Genomic DNA, 19,159 nt, shown 5'->3' with positions numbered 1-19,159 from the left:
GCTTCCAGTTAGCATCTTGGGAGCTGGCAGCCTCCCAGCCATGTTGGCAGGCTCAGGGGCAGAGGCACGGGCTCCCTGACACCCACGGCCCAGCTGCCCAGGGCTGGATGCAGGAGGGATCCAATCCCCAGGACCCTAGGCATGTCTGGATCCTGGGCCTTTGCTCTCAGACTCACCCCTCCCCCTGCTGGACTCAGCATCCTAGGGCTGACCAGTGCTGGCTGCCCTTTGGGGCTCTGGCAGAAGATGGGAAGGGTGAAGCCAAGTGCCATCCTCTCTCCCTGAGCCTCAGGCAGCTTTCCTGGCAATGGCCTTGTCTCTGCAGCCTCCTTCTGGCAGCTCCTCCAGCCCGTGGCCCTGGCTTCCCCAGGTGACCTTTGACCAAGGCAGGTGGCTTCCGGCTGTGATTTAATTAATACCTGGGTAACACCATCATTCCTGTGGCATCTCTGTTCCCCTTTGCAAACATTGCCCTGAATTAAATTTCTCATTTTTTTTTAAAAGACTGAAGTAGTCTTCCCAGTCAGCCTCAGACTGGTACACAGCTGTATGACTGAGTGGAGATGGTTAAGACAGCCCGAGGGGCCTGGTCTGGGTAACCAGGGAGTGAAATGGCTCAGTTCTAGCCCCCAGCTGACTCTGCTGATGAGGTGACTAGCCTGAGGAAGGCAGGTCGATGACACCTTTTTAAAGACATGGACCCCAGTCTTCGTGCATCTGGTGGGGTTTCTCCCCCACCAGTGCACCCCTGTAGTTCACGATGGTGCCCTTCAAGCAGCCGAGAAGCTTGGAGCTCTGGTCTCATTTCCATCACTGGAACATAGTGAAAGTCACCTGCAGTCTGGACTGCGTGCAGAGGGTGTTGCTAGTGAAACCCACAGATGATTAAGCCCGGAGACTGTTGTCAAACCTCGGCTGCCCAGTGAGCCACATACCCCTCCTGTCCAGGGCTGAAGGAAGGCACGTGGTTTAGCCAGGGTCAGAGGGGACCAGGGGAGGGGCAGGCTCCAGCAGAGCCTGGGTCCCAGCAGAAGGTAGACCAGAAGGCAGGACGGAGCAGGCCTTGCAAAGAGCCAGGGGTGGGGTGGTGGAGGCAGGGGAAATTGATGGAACGCAGGGTCCAGGAGCAGTGAGGGGCTGAGAGCATCTACATCTGGGCTGACCCAGCGGGTGGGCTGCACGCTCTCAGATTGTCCCCACTTGTCCTTCACTCTGCTCAGCCACAGGTTCCCTTGACAACTGGCTTCCTGCCGAGCCCAGCCAATGAGAGGCAGGCATGAAGTGACACCGGTCTGCTCTCTGCTCAGATGCTCCTATGCCGCCCATGGCCCCTCCGTGGTCCCTGCTCCCGCTGTACCGCCCTCCCCCCAGGACCCCAGCTCAGGGGACAGGCCTGTTGTGTTTCCAGCTCTCCAGTGGTCCTGGCTCTGCTCACATCACCCCCTCCTGTTGTCCTTCCCACCCTACAAGGGTAGAAGTTCTTGCTGTGGCTGTTCTCTGGGGACTGTCACCATCATCTCCTTTTCCGAGGGTTCCCAGACTTTGTCCCCCACTTCCTATGTTCAGTCCCCTCTGCTGAATTCCTGGGAAGGCCTTCCTTTCCTGTGTGGACCCTCCTGAAAGAGTAAGTGAGTAAGGTGGTGAGGCAGAGATGCTGGCGGGACTGAGCACTGGGGGCCTTGCAGACCCGGGCAGGAACAAGGATTTCATTCTGGGTGCAAGGGTGCCCAGGAGGTGGGTGAGCTCAGACCCATGTCAGACCCATGTCTGCTCAGCCAAGTGGAGACTTGGCTGAAGATGGGGTGCAGTCGGGGAGCAGCGAGGCAGTCCAAGAAGTAGAGGAGGTTAAGATAGAGGCTCTGGAAACTGAGGATAAGGAGAGATGTATGCCTGCATGTTAGCAGAGGAGCCAACAGGACTGGGTGGGGATGAGCTCTGAGGGGAGAGAGAGGACCTGGAATGACTCTCACGTCTAGGTACCCCCTCCTGTCCCCGACAGTAACCTCCAGCAAGGCCTTTGATTATCTAAGCCTGATCAAGCTCAGAACTAGTGACCTTATTTATTCACTCATGTATTTATCAGTATCTGTTTGTGCTTTGTTCATTATCTGCTTTCTCTCCTGCAAGTTAAGCCCCAGGCTTGGCACTCAGTGGGTGCTTAATACATGCTTGCTGCCGATGGGGGTCCAGGCCATCTGGGGTCAGTCCAGTACTTCCTCGCCAGCTGTGCAGTGATGAGCAGTCATGTTTCTTCAACATGAGAACCACGATCCCCACTCACAGCCTCCTTTGCTGGTTTGGTGCCTGTATACAGTAGATGCCCAATAAAGGCACTTCTGTTCTCCCCATCTTAACCATCCAGTCTGCAGTGAATGCAGGTGAATCTGATCTTTGGTTCATCTCTCGAACATCTAGAGTTTGCCAGTCCTTGTCAGACGCTGGGGATCTGGACAGGAGCAAGACAGACAACCCTTGTCTCCATGGACCTCACCACTAGAGTGCACCCTGCTTCTGGTCCAGGAGGTCCTCTCCTGTCCTCTCTGTCTGCTTCCGGTTGCATGCTGGGGCCAGTGTGAAGTCCACTTTCCCTCCTATCCAACTTCACAAGGCACAGGCTGTTGGCTGCTTACAGTGGAGCCATGTTTAACACAAGTTCACTTAACACACTGGCAAACCAGTGGGCTGAACATGCGTTAAAGTTATCAAGCTCTTATATAAAAAGAGAGGGGGAGTAAACCCTTCAGGCAAGCAGAGTCTCTCAGATTATCCCAACACCAACACACACACTGTTCTGCTCTGTGGATTTGACAGCTGTTTTAAACAAGAAAAATTTGAAGACTCTAACTTCTGCAGGCAGGTTCCTCCTGTGGTCTGCCTCAGTGCTACTTGGACCACTGTGCTGAAGAATGATGTATGAGGTTACCTGCACAGACCATGGTTTGTAGGGGACCTGAGAGGTTTTCAAAGGTCCTTCTGATCACCTCTCATTTTCCCCTCATAGGCTTGCTTTATCATGCAAGTGCCGTGTAAAGTATGACCTTCCGATATATTAATAGCTTGCCTTCTGCTCTGTATGAGCATTTTGAGACTGGCTAAGAAGGCAATGGCACCCCACTCTAGTACTCTTACCTGGAAAATCCCATGGACTGAGGAGCCGGGTAGGCTGCAGTCCATGGGTCGCTAAGAGTCGGACACGACTGAGCAACTTCACTTTGACTTTTCACTTTCATGCATTGGAGAAGGAAATGGCAATCCACTCCAGTATGCTTGCCTAGAGAATCGCAGGGATAGGGGAGCCTGGTGGGCTGCCATCTATGGGGTCGCACAGAGTTGGACACGACTGAAGTGACTTAGCAGCAGCAGCAGCAACCAGGATAATAGTTCTGCTCGAGGAAGGGGCCTTATCTCATTTTTAAAGTGTTCCCTATTGTGGTTGGCTTAAGGCTGGCTTTGGTGGGGTTGGTAAAAGCTGTGATGAAAAATAGGTTGATGGTGAGTTTTGATTAATGGTAAGGTTGGTTGATGGGTTGAGTTGGTTGATAATAGGGTTGGCTGATGGTGGGGTTGATTGACAGTGGGGTTGGTTGATGGTGAGATTAGCTGATGGTGGGGTTGGTTGCTGGTGAGATTGACAGATGATGTGGGGTTGGGTGCTGGTGTAGAATTGGTTGATAATAAAGTTGTTGATGGTGAGGTTGGCTGATGGTGGTGTGGGTTGATGGTTGAGTTGGTTGATAATAGGGTTGGTTGAGGGCTTCTGTGGTAACTCAGATGGTAAAAAATCTTATTGCAATCCAGGAGACCCAGGTTTGATCCCTGGGTCAGGAAGATCCCCTGGAGAAGGGAATGGCTACCCACTCCATGATTATTGCCTGGAGAATTCCATGGACAGAAGAGCCTGGTTACAAAGAATTCTTTGCATCGGGTTGCAAATATCAGACTGAGCAACTAACACTTTCAGTTTTCCGCAGGTTGGTTGACAGTGGGGCTGCGGGGCATATGGTAGAGTACTGGGTAGCTGTGGGTATGAGGCTAGGGCTGGACTCTCATTTTTCAGAAGCACTAGGCAGAGCCTGTGTGCAGAAAGCAGGCAAAGATTTCAGTGAGTGTGGCTGGCCAGGTATAGCCCTCACATCTGGAAGCTTTTATGCTGTGCAGTGAACCTCACATGAGCCCACAGGAAGCTCACTAGAGCTCTGTGAATGGAGGAGGTAAAGTTTCATTATTTTTCTAAGAGGTATACACAAAATGGTGTACATTAAATTCATCTTTTATGGTGAATCAGTGGGGGAGTCGGGAATAGACTCCAGGGCTCTTTCTACCCTGAAACCTTCAGCAAATGAACCCTCATTCTCAGTAGTACCTGCTGGTCTCAGAGCTGTGGGTGATCAGGCAGTGGAAATTTCAGGAACGTGATCTCTGTCCTCAAAGAGCCCCCCATCTCTCTGGGAGAGAGAAGACTCCCCCCATGAAATGTGACTGGTGTCAGAGAGTGGGATGCTCACACTGAGGGGATGTGAGATGTTTGGGCAGTAGAGCGATGAACAGGGAGGGGGATGAGCTGAGACCTCAGGGTGCAGAGGACTCCATGCACAGAACTTGCGCTTCAGGGCCAGACTAGGGAGGGGACTTCCCAGTGGCAACGGGGTGAGCATGTCACCAGAGCCAGCCTACCTTGTTGATACAGACATGGGGCTATATTTCATTTGCTGGCATTTCCATTGGTCATTTAAGTTAATTTCAATTTAGTGAGTGCTGCCGAGGTCAATCTCAGTTTCCAAGAACTGTTGATGGCCTGCTGATGTCTATAAACTCTGGTAACCAACACTTCAAACCTTCTCTTGTTGGCAAGGATCATTGTAACTGTGACAAGACACTTCTATTGTCTTATGAGACAGCAAGGAAAGATGACATAGTCAGTATAATGTTAGTGTTTCCTCTTTGGGTTTTCATTTCCGTTTCTCAAAAGCATCACTTGAAGTAACAGCACTTCCAAAGATGTACTCTATTCCCCTCCCCCAAAGAGTTTGAGAAATGCCAAGTTTAACACAGCTCTCTCTCTCTATATATATATATATATGTATATTCACCTGTAGGATTTCTCAGAAGCCTTATATTGCTTATATTCACCAAAACATCTTTAAAGGCAGATAGAGAGTGCAACTTCTCTGAAACTTATCTAAAACCAGAAACGTCATTTCACAGAAGACCAGTGACAACATCTCACAGGAATTAGAGTGTTGAGTGATACCGTGTGGGAGCGTGGCTCCAGGAATATATTTCCGTTTGTCTTCCTAAGGGATCTGATGACTCGGAGCACCGTGTGTTCCATCTGCAGATGGGGAAGTTTAGGATCCAAGATCTTGTGATGTTGCTGAGAAGGAAGGCTGCTGGAGGAGTCCACTAGTGGCCCCACCCGCCTAGGAAGCTTGCTGTGCTGCAAAGATAGGAGTTACTCACAAGGGCCCTGCCTTGACGTCTAGGGCTGCTGGGTCCAGGCTTCAGCCTCCCCACCTCCCTTCAGCCAGAGATCTGAAATGTTTCCTGACCCCTGGGGATGAGTTGAGTGACTCAGATCTTAAGGAAGTAGACCCCATTAAGTGATGAGTCCTCAGGCCCAGAGCTGCTGGCTCCCAAATTGTTCCTTGCGATCCACTTACGTTTCCTGGTGGGGCCTCCTGTGCCTGTAGCATTTCCCTTATCCTGGCCAACAGCCCTTTTACAGATCTCAGTGTTTCCTCCTTTTGTTCCTGGTTAGGTCCCAGGTGGCTCAGTGGTAAAGAACCTGCCTGCCAATGCAGGAGATGCAGGTTCATTCCCTGGGTTGGAAAGATCCCCTGGAGGAGGACATGGCAACCCAGTCCAGTATTCTTGCCTGGAGAATCCCCATGGACAGAGGAGCCTGGCTGGCTACAGCCCATGGGGTCACAAAGAGTCAGATGTAACTGAAGTGACTTAGCATGCATGCTCAGGTCCCAATGAACAGGGAAGAAGGTGGTTTAGCTGGAGGTCAAGGTTCTGGGTGTCCTGGACAAGGCTGGAGGGTCCTTGATGTCCAGGGCTGGACACAGATGCAGAATGAACTCCAGGCTGGGTCTTTCATGCTGGGGGAGGAGCCATGAGCCCCAGCAGGAAGTGTACTGCAGTGACCTCTGCCGGAAGCTGGTCTTCTAGTTGTGTGGCTTAGGGAGCACGGAGTTTCTTGGATCCCAGGTTCAAATGTGTATGACCTTGAGATGCTAGCTCCTGGAGTCTTGGATTGGTCTCTTAAGTGAGCTGTGGTTTCTGTCACCATCCTTTGTGACTTTGCATCCACTTAACCCACTGAGTTTGTTTATGCTGTATTTGACATCAGGGATAATAGCAAACTCTTATGTCGCTCTGAGCATTTTACATGTGTAAATTCATTCCTAGGTCATTGGCTGGGGACAAGGGCATGTTGTGACTTGAACCAAGGCCTATGGATCAGGCTCTTAAGCAAACACTACATCTCCTGGGTAGCTGTGGATGTCACATTCTAGACAGGGAGGCAAGGAGCAGGCAGGCTGCTTGGGGATGGGTGGGGGAGGGGTAGGCAGTAGGCTCACAGAGACTGGTGGGTGGAGGAATCTGAGAGATTGGTGGAGCCTTTTGGAGCATCTGAAATGTACAGAACCAAGGGCCAACATCAAAGGCCTTGCCCTCTTGATGGCAACAGCAGGGTATCTGGCAGAGGCAGGGACTGTCAGTCACCACCAACTCAGAACGGCCCGATGACTACCTGGTGCTCAGCTGTGCATTAGCCCGGGACCCTTTCCAACCTGAACTCTACCTTCCCTCCCCTCAGTCAGGCTCGGGTGGCACTAACCACTGGGCAAGTCCCCCTGTAGGACCTGGACCAGATGGCTGACCACCTCCGCTCTGCTTCCCGCACAGCTCACACGCGGACACCAGGTGGCGCTCTCGTCCATCAGCTACATCGGCTGCTCTCTGTCCGTGCTCTGCCTGGCCATCACGCTGGTCACCTTCGCCGTGCTCTCGTGAGTCATCTTCTGTTCTCCCCTGGGGGCCAGGAGGTTGGCAGCTTCGTGCGAATGTCAGTGCCACCCCTGCCCACCTCGATTTCCCTTCTGGCACTTGTACTGGGCTGGGGGTGTGGATGGGATGGCAAATGCTGGCCTCTGTTTAGATTCTGCACACACAGTGTGTGACAGGTGGATGGTTGTTCCTCAAGTACCTTTTGTTTTGAGATCTGGGGTGTGGGGAGCCTGTGGGGTTCTGGAAAAGACGGAGGAGAGAGGAAGGGCTGTCGAATTGGAAGGCACCTGGCTTGAGCTAAGCTGGAAAGTTCTGAAAAGTTCCCCAGCCCACAGGACTTTCTGGCTTTTGACCAGGTGAGTGCCAGAACAAAGGACCTCCCGCCCCCCACCCCCCCACCCAAAATGTTATCAAAGCAGCCAGATCCTTGTGGGGCTGGGCTGCTGGAAGCCGCAGGGGTAAGATCCCTGGAGGGCCCCTTCCGCCCACTGAAGTCACATCAGTCTGGTCAGAGCTTGAGGGGATACCTCCAACCCCCGCCACCAAGTGGATACTGGCAGCTAAGTCTGCCCATGGCTCTTTCAGGACTGGGACAGAAAAACAAGATCAGAGCCGAGAGTCTGGGCAGTCAGCCGGGAAGATAGGTTTGCACACTCCCCTCAGAGCTGTTGGACTTCTAAGAAGGGCGTGTTACTCACACCTGGATGGGCCTCAGTCTCAAGGGGTGCTCAGGTGCTTCCTCTGCTCACGGGGTTCCTCCTGGAAGTTGGCACCCCTCCTCACCTGCCCTGTTCCCTGAGGACACTGGCCACCTGGGTGACTGTCTGTCTAGGGGGGTCCCTGGTTTGGTTGGTCCGGGATCTGCCACAATGGCAGGGGAAGCTGTTAGCTTCCCTGGGCCCCTGCTGCAGCCCACCAGGGACCTGGGCACTCTGAGGGGTGGAGCGGGGGTTCCCACTGTACACAGGAGCTTCTGGTAGGATCTGAGCCAGGTAAGAGGAGATGGAGGCGGGTTTGGAGGGGCCTCAGTGTTATGCTCAGGATGTTCCTGCTTTGATTCCCTTGTTCCCCAGCTATTTGCTCAGCAAGTCCAAACCCATCACCACCCCCACTCCAACCCACCCAGGCCTATAGTCACCTCTGAGGATGCAGTTGCACCCCAGACAGTAAAAGCATGCCTGATTGGGGGTGGGGGTGGGGAGGCAGATGACAAGTGAGGATGCGAAGGCCTGAACACACATCTCCACAGCCGTCTGAGCCCTGAGGGCAGTTTAGAGAGGAAGTGGGCTCCCTCAGGCTCAGGAAGTTCTCTCTAAGGGGAGACCCGGGGAGGGACTTTACTGCAGAGTAATAGCTGGTGCAGAGACCTCAAGGATGGAGCGGGCTGGGGATCTTGGAGAACCAGAAAAAGGGGTCTGTGACCAGAGGAAGGAAAGAGCTGAGTCGGAGTGATGGGCAAGGGTCAGGTCCTGCAGGGCCTGTGGAATGAGCTGGGTCATTTCCAGGAGTAATAGGGAGGCACTGATGGTTCATAACCAGAAGTGGCAGCACCCAGGCAGGCTTATCAAGACCTCTTTGGTGATTCTTGGAGGAGCAGTAGGGGGAAGCCACAGCTTAGCCAGTGCCTCTCTGCCCCCAGCTCGGTCAGCACCATCCGGAACCAGCGTTACCACATCCACGCCAACCTGTCCTGCGCTGTCCTGGTGGCCCAGGTCCTGCTGCTTATCAGCTTCCGCTTCGAGCCGGGCACGGTGAGTGGGTCTCCTGGGTCCTGATGTGTCCACAGTGGGCCTCCCTCCCATCCCCTCCTCCCATCACCAGGGAGGCATCAGCAGGGGTGGCACCTGCTGATTTCAACTCCAAGTTCAGACCACTAGATAGCCAGGCTGTGGTTCCTCTGGGAGAGACAGGGAAGATGACCGGCATGAACTGGCCTCCCTGCTCACATCAGTCTTGGTAGTGAAGACAGGTATGGCCCTGACTGCATGCTGGACGCTGTGCTAAGGGCTTACATAGATCCACTCAGTTAATCCTCATATCAAGCCCAGGAAGTGATGCCACAGAGGCAGGACTGAGGCACAGAGGGTTATAGTGACTCGCCCAGGTAAGTGCCGACCAAAATCTGACCTCGTGCAGTCTTGCTGCAGACACTGCTCTCCATTTCTGCTCTGACTGCACACAGCCACACCCCTCCTCTGACTACCCAGGGCAGGTGCTCTCCACAAACAGACTGTGAAACCTAGACCCACATTTCTGTACCCTTTGAATCAGGCAGGGAATTCTCTGGGGAGCTTCGGAAGTCTTAGATCTCACAGTAAGTCAAATGCTGAGACCAGAATGACCCAGGCTTGGGTGATGTGGGTTATAAGCCTGGTTGATGGGAAGGAGAAGCAGAGATGGGCTTGCTCTAAATTAGGACAGAAAGAGACCCGAGCGGTATGAATCAGTCCTGGGATACAATCACATTTGGCTAAAGGAAGATGAACTCTTTATCCCCCTACGTGAGGGTCAGCAGAGCCTCTTATCCTTATGCCCAGCAGTGTCCTCAGCCCACCTGCCTGTCCTGGGGCTGCTGCCTAAGGAGAGATCCACTCTCCTCTGCTCGCAGGTTTAGGGGTTCAACCAAGCATCTAAGAAGTTCTTGGCTGTGCCTTGGACAGAAGAACCTGCACCAGCCTCATTCTCTCCTACAGGATGCTTTTCAAACTCCACTGTGGATCATCACATGGGATTTTCTTAAAATGTAGATTCAGGTTCAGCAGGATCTGGAGTTCTGTTTCCATCCAGTATCTGGCTGATGCTGCTGACCCAGGCCACACTGAGAGGAGTGAGCTCCCACGGTGTGATGGCAGCAGGAGGGGAAGTGGTCCAGGCATCCACTGTCCAGATGATGATCTCAGGGACCCGGGAGTATTCTCCCTCTCAGAGCCCAGGTGTCTGAAATCCCAGGCAGGGCTCCAGTGGGTGGATCTGCTTGAGTGATCCACCCATTGGATGACCTCTGTGACAGACAGGAAAGGTGACTGTGGTGGCTGGTCTCATCCAGGCCTCTGTGTGTGTAGGGGGGTAAGGTGCTCCCCACACCAAAGGGGAAACTGGTCCTAAAAGACCCAGAGCCATGAATACTGGGACCACAAAAATAGTAGATGTATCCCATATTTATATCTAACTTTAACAGAGCCTGGTGACAAGAAACACAGCATTTTAGCAACTTGTTCCTTTTTCTTCCCCAAAGAATTAACTGTCCAGGGGGCCTTGGGAGGACAGGATATAGAGCCCCCACAGAGATGGTTGTTCTTGGTTTTCATCTTTGTTTTCCTCCCTGACTCCTGGTTCCCTGGCCCTTTGATCTGAGCTTAGGGATGGGTGGCTGTGGACTTACAGAGAGCATAGTGGCCCCGGGGGAGAGGGGTTGAAATTTCTGATCGAGGTCCCGGGAGAATCTGAGGCCACATGGCTGAGCCTGAAGCTGTGGCCATGACACTAGGAGCAGGAGGGACCAGATGCCCCGTGATGCTCTGAACAGAGAGGAGCACAGCTGCCCTCCTCATCTAGTCAGAGAGAAGGCAGGTGGGCCTTCTGGATATCAGTGCCCCGAACAGCCAAGAAAAGCAGACATTACAGATAGTTTGTACATCTCTTGTTTATTACACACCATTGAGAGTAAACTCCAGAGAAGCGGCCGTGTCACTCAGGCTGTTCAGCTCCAGGTAAATAACCAACACCTTGAAGTAGAGAACTAAAACAGACACGTCACATGCTGATTTGTCTCTTCCCCTCAATTCCATTCCCCTCATACACTTTGCTCTGCAGCACCTCCCAACTGCAGAGCCAAGGTTACTTCATAAGCTCCTAGGGTCCTTAGGTCTGGAGCTATGAGGGAAACCCGCTTGCTGATGGCTCCGCCCCCTCTGGAGCTCAGGCCATCCACCTGGCCAGTCACATGCCCGCCCCTGAACCAATCCTGTGGCAGGGATGGGGATATTTATGCCGATTTGTTGGGCCGATTCCCTGCCCTGTCATGAACCAATCACTATACCTGGGAGGGGTTCTGATTGGCTACTGCTTGAGTCACGTGCTCCACTCAAATCACTTCCCCCCGGGAAAAGCAAAACATGACTCTCCAGAAAGAAATGAAGCCACATGACCATAAGGCACCCCCAGAAAATCTGTGGAGGGAGGTTGAGACAACAGCAAACACGCACTGCTCACACCCTGAAAGAGCTTATTTTCTATGCGTTGCGTTGATCCTAGGCCCCGTGCCAGGTGCTGGCCATGCTCCTGCACTACTTCTTCCTGAGCGCCTTTGCGTGGATGCTGGTAGAAGGCTTGCATCTGTACAGCATGGTGATCAAGGTCTTTGGATCAGAAGATAGCAAGCACCGCTACTACTATGGGATAGGATGGGGTAGGTGGGGATGGGATGGGGAGGTGGGGATGGCATGGGGCCGGGGGCAGCGGTGGGTTGCGATTTCATCTTCATGTGAAACACCTTGAAGAGGCCAGGTACTGTCAGTTCCCATGGGGAGTGCTTTGGAGTGTTCTGTTCTAATGGTTGGCTTCCCTTCTGTCTAGAAAAGATCTCAGAGGCATGTTCCTGAGCCAGTACGGGAACAGTGGCCAGCTTCTCTTGGATTGACACCCAGCTTTAATGTGGGGTGCTGGGCGGGGAAGGTAGCCTCTAATACCACAGTATATGGGTGCCCTGGGGGGAGGGCAGTCGGGGCCCTGTGTTCCCAGCCAGTCACACGGTGGGTGGACTCTGTAGACTGTGGGTTGTGGTTGGAGGCGGAAAGGAATTCCGATCTCTTGGTTGCACTTACCTGGAATAGAGTTTCTGCACCGTGGTGCTAGGGAGAATGAGATATGCAGGCAGTCTGCCCCAGGGAGATATTGTGGCTTTGGATTGGGCCTCGGGGGAGGGCGTCTGTCTTGTTAGCCATGCCTGCCTGGAGTGGAGCAGATTGTAGCCCAGGTGTCCTAGTCTCTCTGTTTTCCTCTCTATTTTTAGTAGGTTTTCTTGAATAAATTCTTAATTTGCAGCAAGCCCTTAGGAAAATTTACAGAGACTTTATATGCTTATGTTTTTTTAAAAGCTAACTTTCATCAGTTATGGTAGTCCTTTATCTTGGGAGTTACCTCCCCATTGTCGTGACTCGTTTGTTGAACTTCCTCCTTGCCCATCTTGTGGTGGAGCACCAGAGCACAGGAGACCCTGCTTCCTGCCAGAGTAATGGACACCTGGAATTCTTGCATTTGCTATAAAGCATTAGTCCATCATCAGGGACCTGCTACTCCTTTCTAGTTTTCTTGCAATAGATTTAATTTTCACAGTCTTAAGCATCTGTCTACAATGTGGGAGACCCGGGTTTGATCCCTGGTCAGGAAGATCCCCTGGAGAAGGAAATGGCAATCCACTCCATTACTATTGCCTGGAAAATCCCATGGACTGAGAAGCCTGGTAGGCTACAGTCCGTGGGGTCGCAAAGAGTCGGACACGACTGAGCAACTTCACTTCACTTCACTTCATGGTGCAGGGAGCAAACAAACATTTTATTCTGTGCTTTGACCTGGCTAACGGAATGGGGAGAGAGGAGACTCACGGGCCCCACGCAAGCATAATTGTCTCCTTCCATCCTGATGTGACTTCCTGAAAGAGGCGGGTTGCTCCTGCCTCTGACTTCTTCATTTAGTAAGCATTTAGTAAGCTTACTAAATGCTTCATTTAGTGAGCATTTACAGGATGATGTGTGATCAACCGCCTGTGATGACTAGTTTCTTTATGGAAATGGCCATGCAGTTTAGATTTGTGTGTGCATGCGCATGCACACATGTGCACGTGCGCACACACACACCCCATAGCCACAGCAAGGACGGTTGAAATGAATTAAGTGCGGAATTTGTTTCTGCAGTGACAGGAGCCATCTATGCTGGTTCAGGGTAGAGGTGAGGGTCACAATCCAATCCAGCCTTGAAGGATAGCTTCTTTAGCCTGAAATGTATTAGAGGAAAAACAATGAAATATTTGCCAATATATAAAAATGGAGAAGGTTTACATAAAATTATGGGGTTCTTTTGAAAAACGAGGAGATCTGGAAACTCTGAGTTTCCATTCCTACTTGACAGCAGTGGCTGTGACTGCGTGGTTTCTGGTCCCAGTGTCTTCCCTGTGGGTGTTCTTAGGCCTCCACAGCCTCCATCAGAGACTCCCTGCAAACAGAGGGCTGGGATGGGTGCCAGCAGGCCTGCCACCTCTGTCTCCAGTCTGCGTCCCCTTAACTGATTTCATCAGGGCTCAGAACTGCATCCCTCCTTCTTAGCTCTGGGCCTGAGTACAGACAGTCTGCAGATGGCTGGACTCTCTCTACCTGCAGTTATTAACTAGGAGGAAGCTGGAGGCTGATCCAAGGCCCTAGGAGGTCACCTATAGGAAGGATCCTCCAGAGAAAGGCCACTTCCCTAGGGATTTTCAGCCTGCTCTTACAGCAGCCTTCAAACGGTATCATTTTTTGAAACTCAAGGATTGTGGTTTTAGCTGACTTGGAATTGGAGGTGTCCCATGAACAACCTACCCAAGGTTTTTCTGTATGTCAGGCCCTGTGCTTGAACTTGTAAGGTGGGTGAAATGTAATCTCTGTCCTCAAGGAGTCCACCTGGGAACCGGGAGAGGAGGTGAGTGATAAACAGTTGAGTGTTTGTTTACATGTTGGTGCAGCAGATGTGAATCTCTGACCACAAATTCCCAAGTGGTCAGAGAAACGATCATAAACTCAGAAGTGAAAGAAAGGCAGCTTGCTTCACTTTTCTCTGTTATGACTTCATTTCTTTTGTGAGCATCCACTCATCTAGGCTTCCCTGGTGATTCAGATGGTAAAGAATCTGCCTGCAATGCAAGAGATCCCAGGTTTGATCCCTGGGTTGGGAAGGTCCCCTGGAGGAGGGCATGGCAACCCACTCCAGTATTCTTGCCTGGAGAATCCCCATGGACAGAGGAGCCTGGTGGGTTACAGTCCATAGGGTGGCAAAGAGTGGGACACGACTGAGTGACTAACACTTTCACTTTCACTCACCTAGGGTTGAAAACTTCATCGTAGTTCATTCTGGACCCTGCCTTTCTCTGAAATCGTGCTGGTGTCCCAGGGAAGTGACATAGTACCGAGATCTTGGGAGGTGTGTCATTCAGGACAGCCTAGGTCACGCTGCCATAACAAGCAGCTTCCAACTCACATCAGTTGAAAACAGCAACGTTTGTCTCCTGTGTACACTGTGTATCCTCAGTGGGCTGGTGGCCGCAGAGGGGCTCTGCTCAGGGCAGTCCCTCAGCAGCCCAGGGTGATGGGGAAGATGCTGCCTTGAGCCATAGCTGGTTGCTGTGAGAGAGAAGATGGTTTGGGTATATATCACCCTGGAAATTAAACACTTAACTGATAGAGGCATGTGTCCCTTCTGTTCACAACTCACTGGCCAGAAGGAGTCAGTGATCCAACAGCCTTGGATAAGGAAGTGCAAACCTCTCATGTGCCCAGAGCGAGGCATCCAGAATACGGCCTCAGTGACTTCTACCAGAGGGTGGACCACTTGTCTTCTGGCATTGTTATCTCTCTGCCCCTTTCTGCTGAGACCTCCCTGCCCCTGTGTTGGATTTCACATTATCCATCCTCTCCATGCGTTGCTCTGTGTGTCCAGGTTAATATTTCATAGCAATGCTCCTTCTGGTCACTCCTTACATCACCCCTCCCCACTTCCCTGGGTCTTAGGAGGCAACAACCAGTGTGGTTCCTCTGAAAGGTCACCACATTCCAAAGAGAACACTGCTTTCTTTAAAAGATTTATTTATTTGCTTATTTTTGGCTGTACTGGGTCTTTTCTGCTGCGTGGGCTTTTCTCTAGTTGCAGAGAGTGGGAACTACTCTCTACTTCCGATGCACGGGCTTCTTATTGCGGTGGCTTCTGTTTCAGAGCACGGGCTCCAGGGCACATAGGCTCAGTAGCTGTAGCTCCCAGGCTCCAGAGCACAGGCTCAACAGTTGTGGTGGATGGGCTTCGTTGCACCATGGCATATGGGCTCTTCCTGGACCAGAGATCGAACCCATGTCTCCTGCATTGGTAGGTGGATTCTTTACCACTGAGCCACCAGGGAAGCCTAAAGAGAGCACTTCTTGAGCTCCATAAGGTCAACATCCTTGGACAGGGCCAGAGGGACTTCAAGTTGTTTGCAGGAAGCAGGTCACATGTCTGCATGGGTTGTTGAGGTGTGAATTTCAGATGACAGCAACAGTGGAAAAGACATCTGAGTTTGTTAGTAATAGTGGAGGTTATTGTACAGAGATGGACTTTGTACATCAGTGCCTCCTGGATCACGTCCATAGCTCAGCTTGTGTGGTCCTTACAGTAAGTAGCCTGATGTCACCTCCATTTACAGAGTGAGAACCTGGTGACCCAGAGAGGTTCAGCCGAGCCCTTGAGGCTTCACAGCTGGTCCAGGTTGGCCCTGGGGCTAGAACCACGTGTCATTTGGCTCCAAAGCCCAGGCTCTTCCTGCTGGCTGATGTCTGCATCCTGTTCCCACGCTCATCCTCCTGCTGCCTGTGAATTTTCCTTCTTAACAACGCGCTCACCCGATCCCTGTGGCTCCTGCAGCATGTTTCAGAGAAAGCAGAGTGGAGCTTGCCCTCTTCTCAGACCCTTCTGGTCACCTTTCCATGCCCTGTCCTCTGCAGGACACAGAGGATGGTGCAGGAGAAGCTGTGACCAAGGACTGTCAGTGTTGCTTTGGGGATCGTGGGAGAAACACATCACACCGCAGTTGTGAAGGCAGAAAAAGAAGCTTCTACTCTTCCATTTAACTCTGGGCAGTAAAGGGATGACAGCCTCTGACTTGGGCCCCCACCATTGCCACGATCAGCGGAGAGAGGTGTGGCAGCTCCAAGTGAAGCCTCAGCCACTGAGTTTGAAAATCTATCCTCTCTGGCACCTCTAGTTCTTCCTGCACCTTTCAGAACCCACCTGAACGGGGCCCTGGGGACTCTGCAGGGCCCCATGTGCACCTGCCAGGCTGTCCTGTGGACCCAGTGCTCCTGCAGCACCTGCTTCTCCTGCACCCTGAGGCTTGGGCTTCCTCGGGAAGATGGGAGTGGGGGGACCTTGGTGTGCCATGCCCCCAAGGTCCCTCACCATCTCAGGTCCCGTGTATTCCTCCCACCCCAAGTGAGCCAGGCAGTGGGGGTTCTCTGTGACATCTGAGGAAACTGAGGCTCTCAGTGAGTGAGCAGCAGGGTGGGGGCCTGGTTCCAGGTCTCCGCTTATCTCCTGTGACTCTGGGTCCATCGAGGCAGGAGGCAGCCAGTGGCTCCAACACCTGGAAAGGCTCTGGCTCCTATGAAGTTGTGCACGCGGGTAGAGAACCCAGTGTGGTAGCGGGTCAGTGGTGAGAGGCGCAACTCCTCCTGGCCCCGGCACCTCTCCCCAGAGGCTGCTCTTCTCCTGTGAGAGCCCTGCGATGTCTTGTGCAGACATCCTGTGATGCAGACTATTTTGACATCAAATCAAAGTATTTCAGAGATGGGATGTTTCTCCAGAAACTCCTTTTCAAGATAATTTAAAATTGATCCTCAGAAGGGCAGGTGTGCTGTCTGCTGACTGAGCCACCAGACATCCCAGGAGGGCTGTGGCCTTGAGGTGCCCAGGCCTGGAGTGAGTGAGGGTAGTGGGGGAGAGGAGCAGGCTTCCCTCTGGGTCCTGGAGCTGGTCTCCCATGGGCGGGACAGACTCAGCTCAGGGGCGGGCGACAGAGACCCACTTGTTGTAATGTATCCCCCCACCCTTTTTTCTTTGGAATCTGCCAAGTGCAGTTTCCTGGTCAGGAGCCCTTTCTCCTGGAGGGGAGGGTCAGTGGGTAGAAGGGACCCCTTGCTGTCTCCGCACCCCCCTCCATCCCTTCCTTGCAGGGGAGCAGAGGGAGACACTGTGCTCATGGCACTGATCAGTCAGAGGCCCGGAGGATGCACGGCTGCTTTCTGAGCAGCCAGAAATGGTTGTTTTCAGATAAAGAATAGATTAATAACGGATCTGCCCTAAAATGCACCTGTGTGTTATCTCTTTGTTTAGACTCTAAGTCCTTGGAGCCTAGAGGCTGTTCTGTGCCCTCAGCACTCAGCACACAGTTTTTTGTATCCGTCAGGTATAAAATGAATAAATGCATCAAAAGAGAGTGGCTAATACAATACTCTGCTCTCATTTTCTGCAGGTTTTCCTCTTCTGATCTGTATCATTTCAATAGTCTTTGCCATGGACAGTTATGGAACAAGTAAGAAGTAAGTGAAACGGTGATTCCTGTGTTGGCAGGACTCCCGTAGGGAGGGTCCCCATGGCCCCGGCTCGTTGTCTTCCTGTGTTCTTCTGGGGGAGGGGTCTGTCCAAGGCTGGCATCTTCCAGCCCTGACAGTTTTTTTTAAAAAGTGTTTTGGGCTTTCTCCCACCTTGAAACTAGCAATGAGGGTGTTCTAGTGCCTCCAGGACTGGGTGGCTGGTACAGGTTTCTAATGGGAACTTTCCATCCATGCAGTTTTCCTAGACATGCTGTCTGGTCCCCTGTGGAGCCCAGTTTTGTGTCGAGTCCTTTCCTTGGTTGGTCAGCAAGTGCCTAGTTCATAAGAAGTCTCATTCAGTTACAGCCCAGTGAACATAAGACTGTGTGCGTGTAGACCGGTGCGCGCCAGCAGTGGGCCCCAAGGTTCTCCTCGCAGGGGCGGCAGCAGATGGGACCCTGTATGTTCTAGACCTCATGCCACCGTTTTGAAACTGCAGCTGGTGGGTCCAGAGTTGAATCAAGAAGAGGCTGGGTTGGTGCTGTGCAGCCAGGCCAGGTGTTCAGGTTCTAGAAAGTTGATTTCCTTTCCTCCCAAAGAGAAAAAGGCTTTAGCTCAACCGTCTTTAGGAGGCTGCCCCCTTGAGCCACTGAGAGAAAACACCATGGAGAGAGTTTAAGAAGAGAGAGGGAGTTAAACTTGGTCATAGCTTCAGCCTGAGATAATTTCTCAACTGAGTCACTAAACTGGGAGGAATCTGGCTTATTCCACTTTAGGGCAACAATTTCCTGGAGATGAGGCTTTTAAAGAAAGTGCTGTCTGAGTGCATACTGAAATAAGAATAATTAAACAACCACTGTTCTGGCTCATTCCTTGCAAGCCTGCGTGGTATCCGAAGTCAAGGTGCAAATTAAAAGAAGAAACTTCATCTCAAACACATCTCGTTGGCATTTGTTCAGTGTCTTTCCATCTGGGAGTGCAGATGCTGGCCGCCCACAGCATGTGGCTCAGCTCCAGGGTCTGAGTCTGATACAAGCCTCTCATCCACTCACGTGCCTGAGAGCAAGGCATCCTTGGCAAATGTTCAGAGGGTCACTGAGTGGCTGATGGGGACGGGGGATCTGAGGATGCTCGTCCACTTAGCACTCTGCATGACAACAGTGGAAAGCATGGGCTTCCTCCTGCAGAGTCATCACCCTCTCAGGGAGCCTGGGTTGGAGACCACTGTACTCGCTGTGTGTTTCCATGGGAGATGCCGCATCCTCAGACAAGAGGCTCTTTCTCCAGGGTCTGGGTTCCAGACAGGAACAAGCCTCTTACAGGCACTGTCACGTGTCTGGGGCACTTCATGTCTCCTGATCCAGGAGGTCTCAGGTTGGGGGAGGACTGGGGCCAGAAAGGCAGGTGCAGGAGCATGGACTTGGGTCCCCTAACCTCCCTGGGCCTCAGCCTCCTCCTCTGCAGGGCGAACGTCATCACAGCGCTTGCCTTGGGGTGCGCAATGGAGTTTCAGGGGATGATGTGTCTCTAGGTTTGCAAAGCTGGGGGCAGGGGCCAGGCTCCTTGAGTAGCTGTGAGTGAGTGACCAGGTGACATTCACGTCCTGAGTCAGTGAGGATGTGTCGTGGGCCTGGCCAGATCCCAGAGGGTGTGCCAGGCCCCTGGGGCTGCGCCCAGATCCAGGGAGGGATGTGTCTAAGGGACACCCAGGCTCTTGGCAATTCTGAGGCTTTGGAGAGAAATGAGGTAGTAGAATGGCTGGCGGTCCTGCCTGAGCCCCTGGAATCACATCTCGGAATCCAGGAGGAATTTCACAACCTTAAAACTGGACCCTA

The 19,159-nt window shown here is 52.4% G+C and overlaps 1 protein-coding gene across 3 annotated transcripts in view; it reads left to right on the top strand.

Moving 5' to 3' along the window:
* The window catches only part of ADGRD1 (adhesion G protein-coupled receptor D1), a 176,729-nt gene that overhangs the window by 134,689 nt on the left and 22,881 nt on the right, over window positions 1-19,159 (top strand). For 2 of the 3 annotated variants that reach the window (XM_070769337.1, XM_019977882.2), the window contains 4 exons: window positions 6,916-7,019; window positions 8,657-8,768; window positions 11,272-11,425; window positions 17,264-17,330. In XM_070769337.1, the coding sequence (XP_070625438.1) occupies window positions 6,916-7,019; window positions 8,657-8,768; window positions 11,272-11,425; window positions 17,264-17,330 (437 nt within the window). Of the gene's footprint in view, window positions 1-6,915; window positions 7,020-8,656; window positions 8,769-11,271; window positions 11,426-15,737; window positions 17,239-17,263; window positions 17,331-19,159 lie in introns of those variants that run through there. The other variant, XM_070769338.1, reaches the window with a different exon arrangement.

Source organism: Bos indicus, chromosome 17 (genome assembly GCF_029378745.1).
Source record: "Bos indicus isolate NIAB-ARS_2022 breed Sahiwal x Tharparkar chromosome 17, NIAB-ARS_B.indTharparkar_mat_pri_1.0, whole genome shotgun sequence".
NCBI lineage: Eukaryota > Metazoa > Chordata > Mammalia > Artiodactyla > Bovidae > Bos > Bos indicus.
The sequence above is the reverse complement of the archived record's forward strand: the minus strand, read 5'-3'. Positions and strand labels throughout refer to the sequence as shown.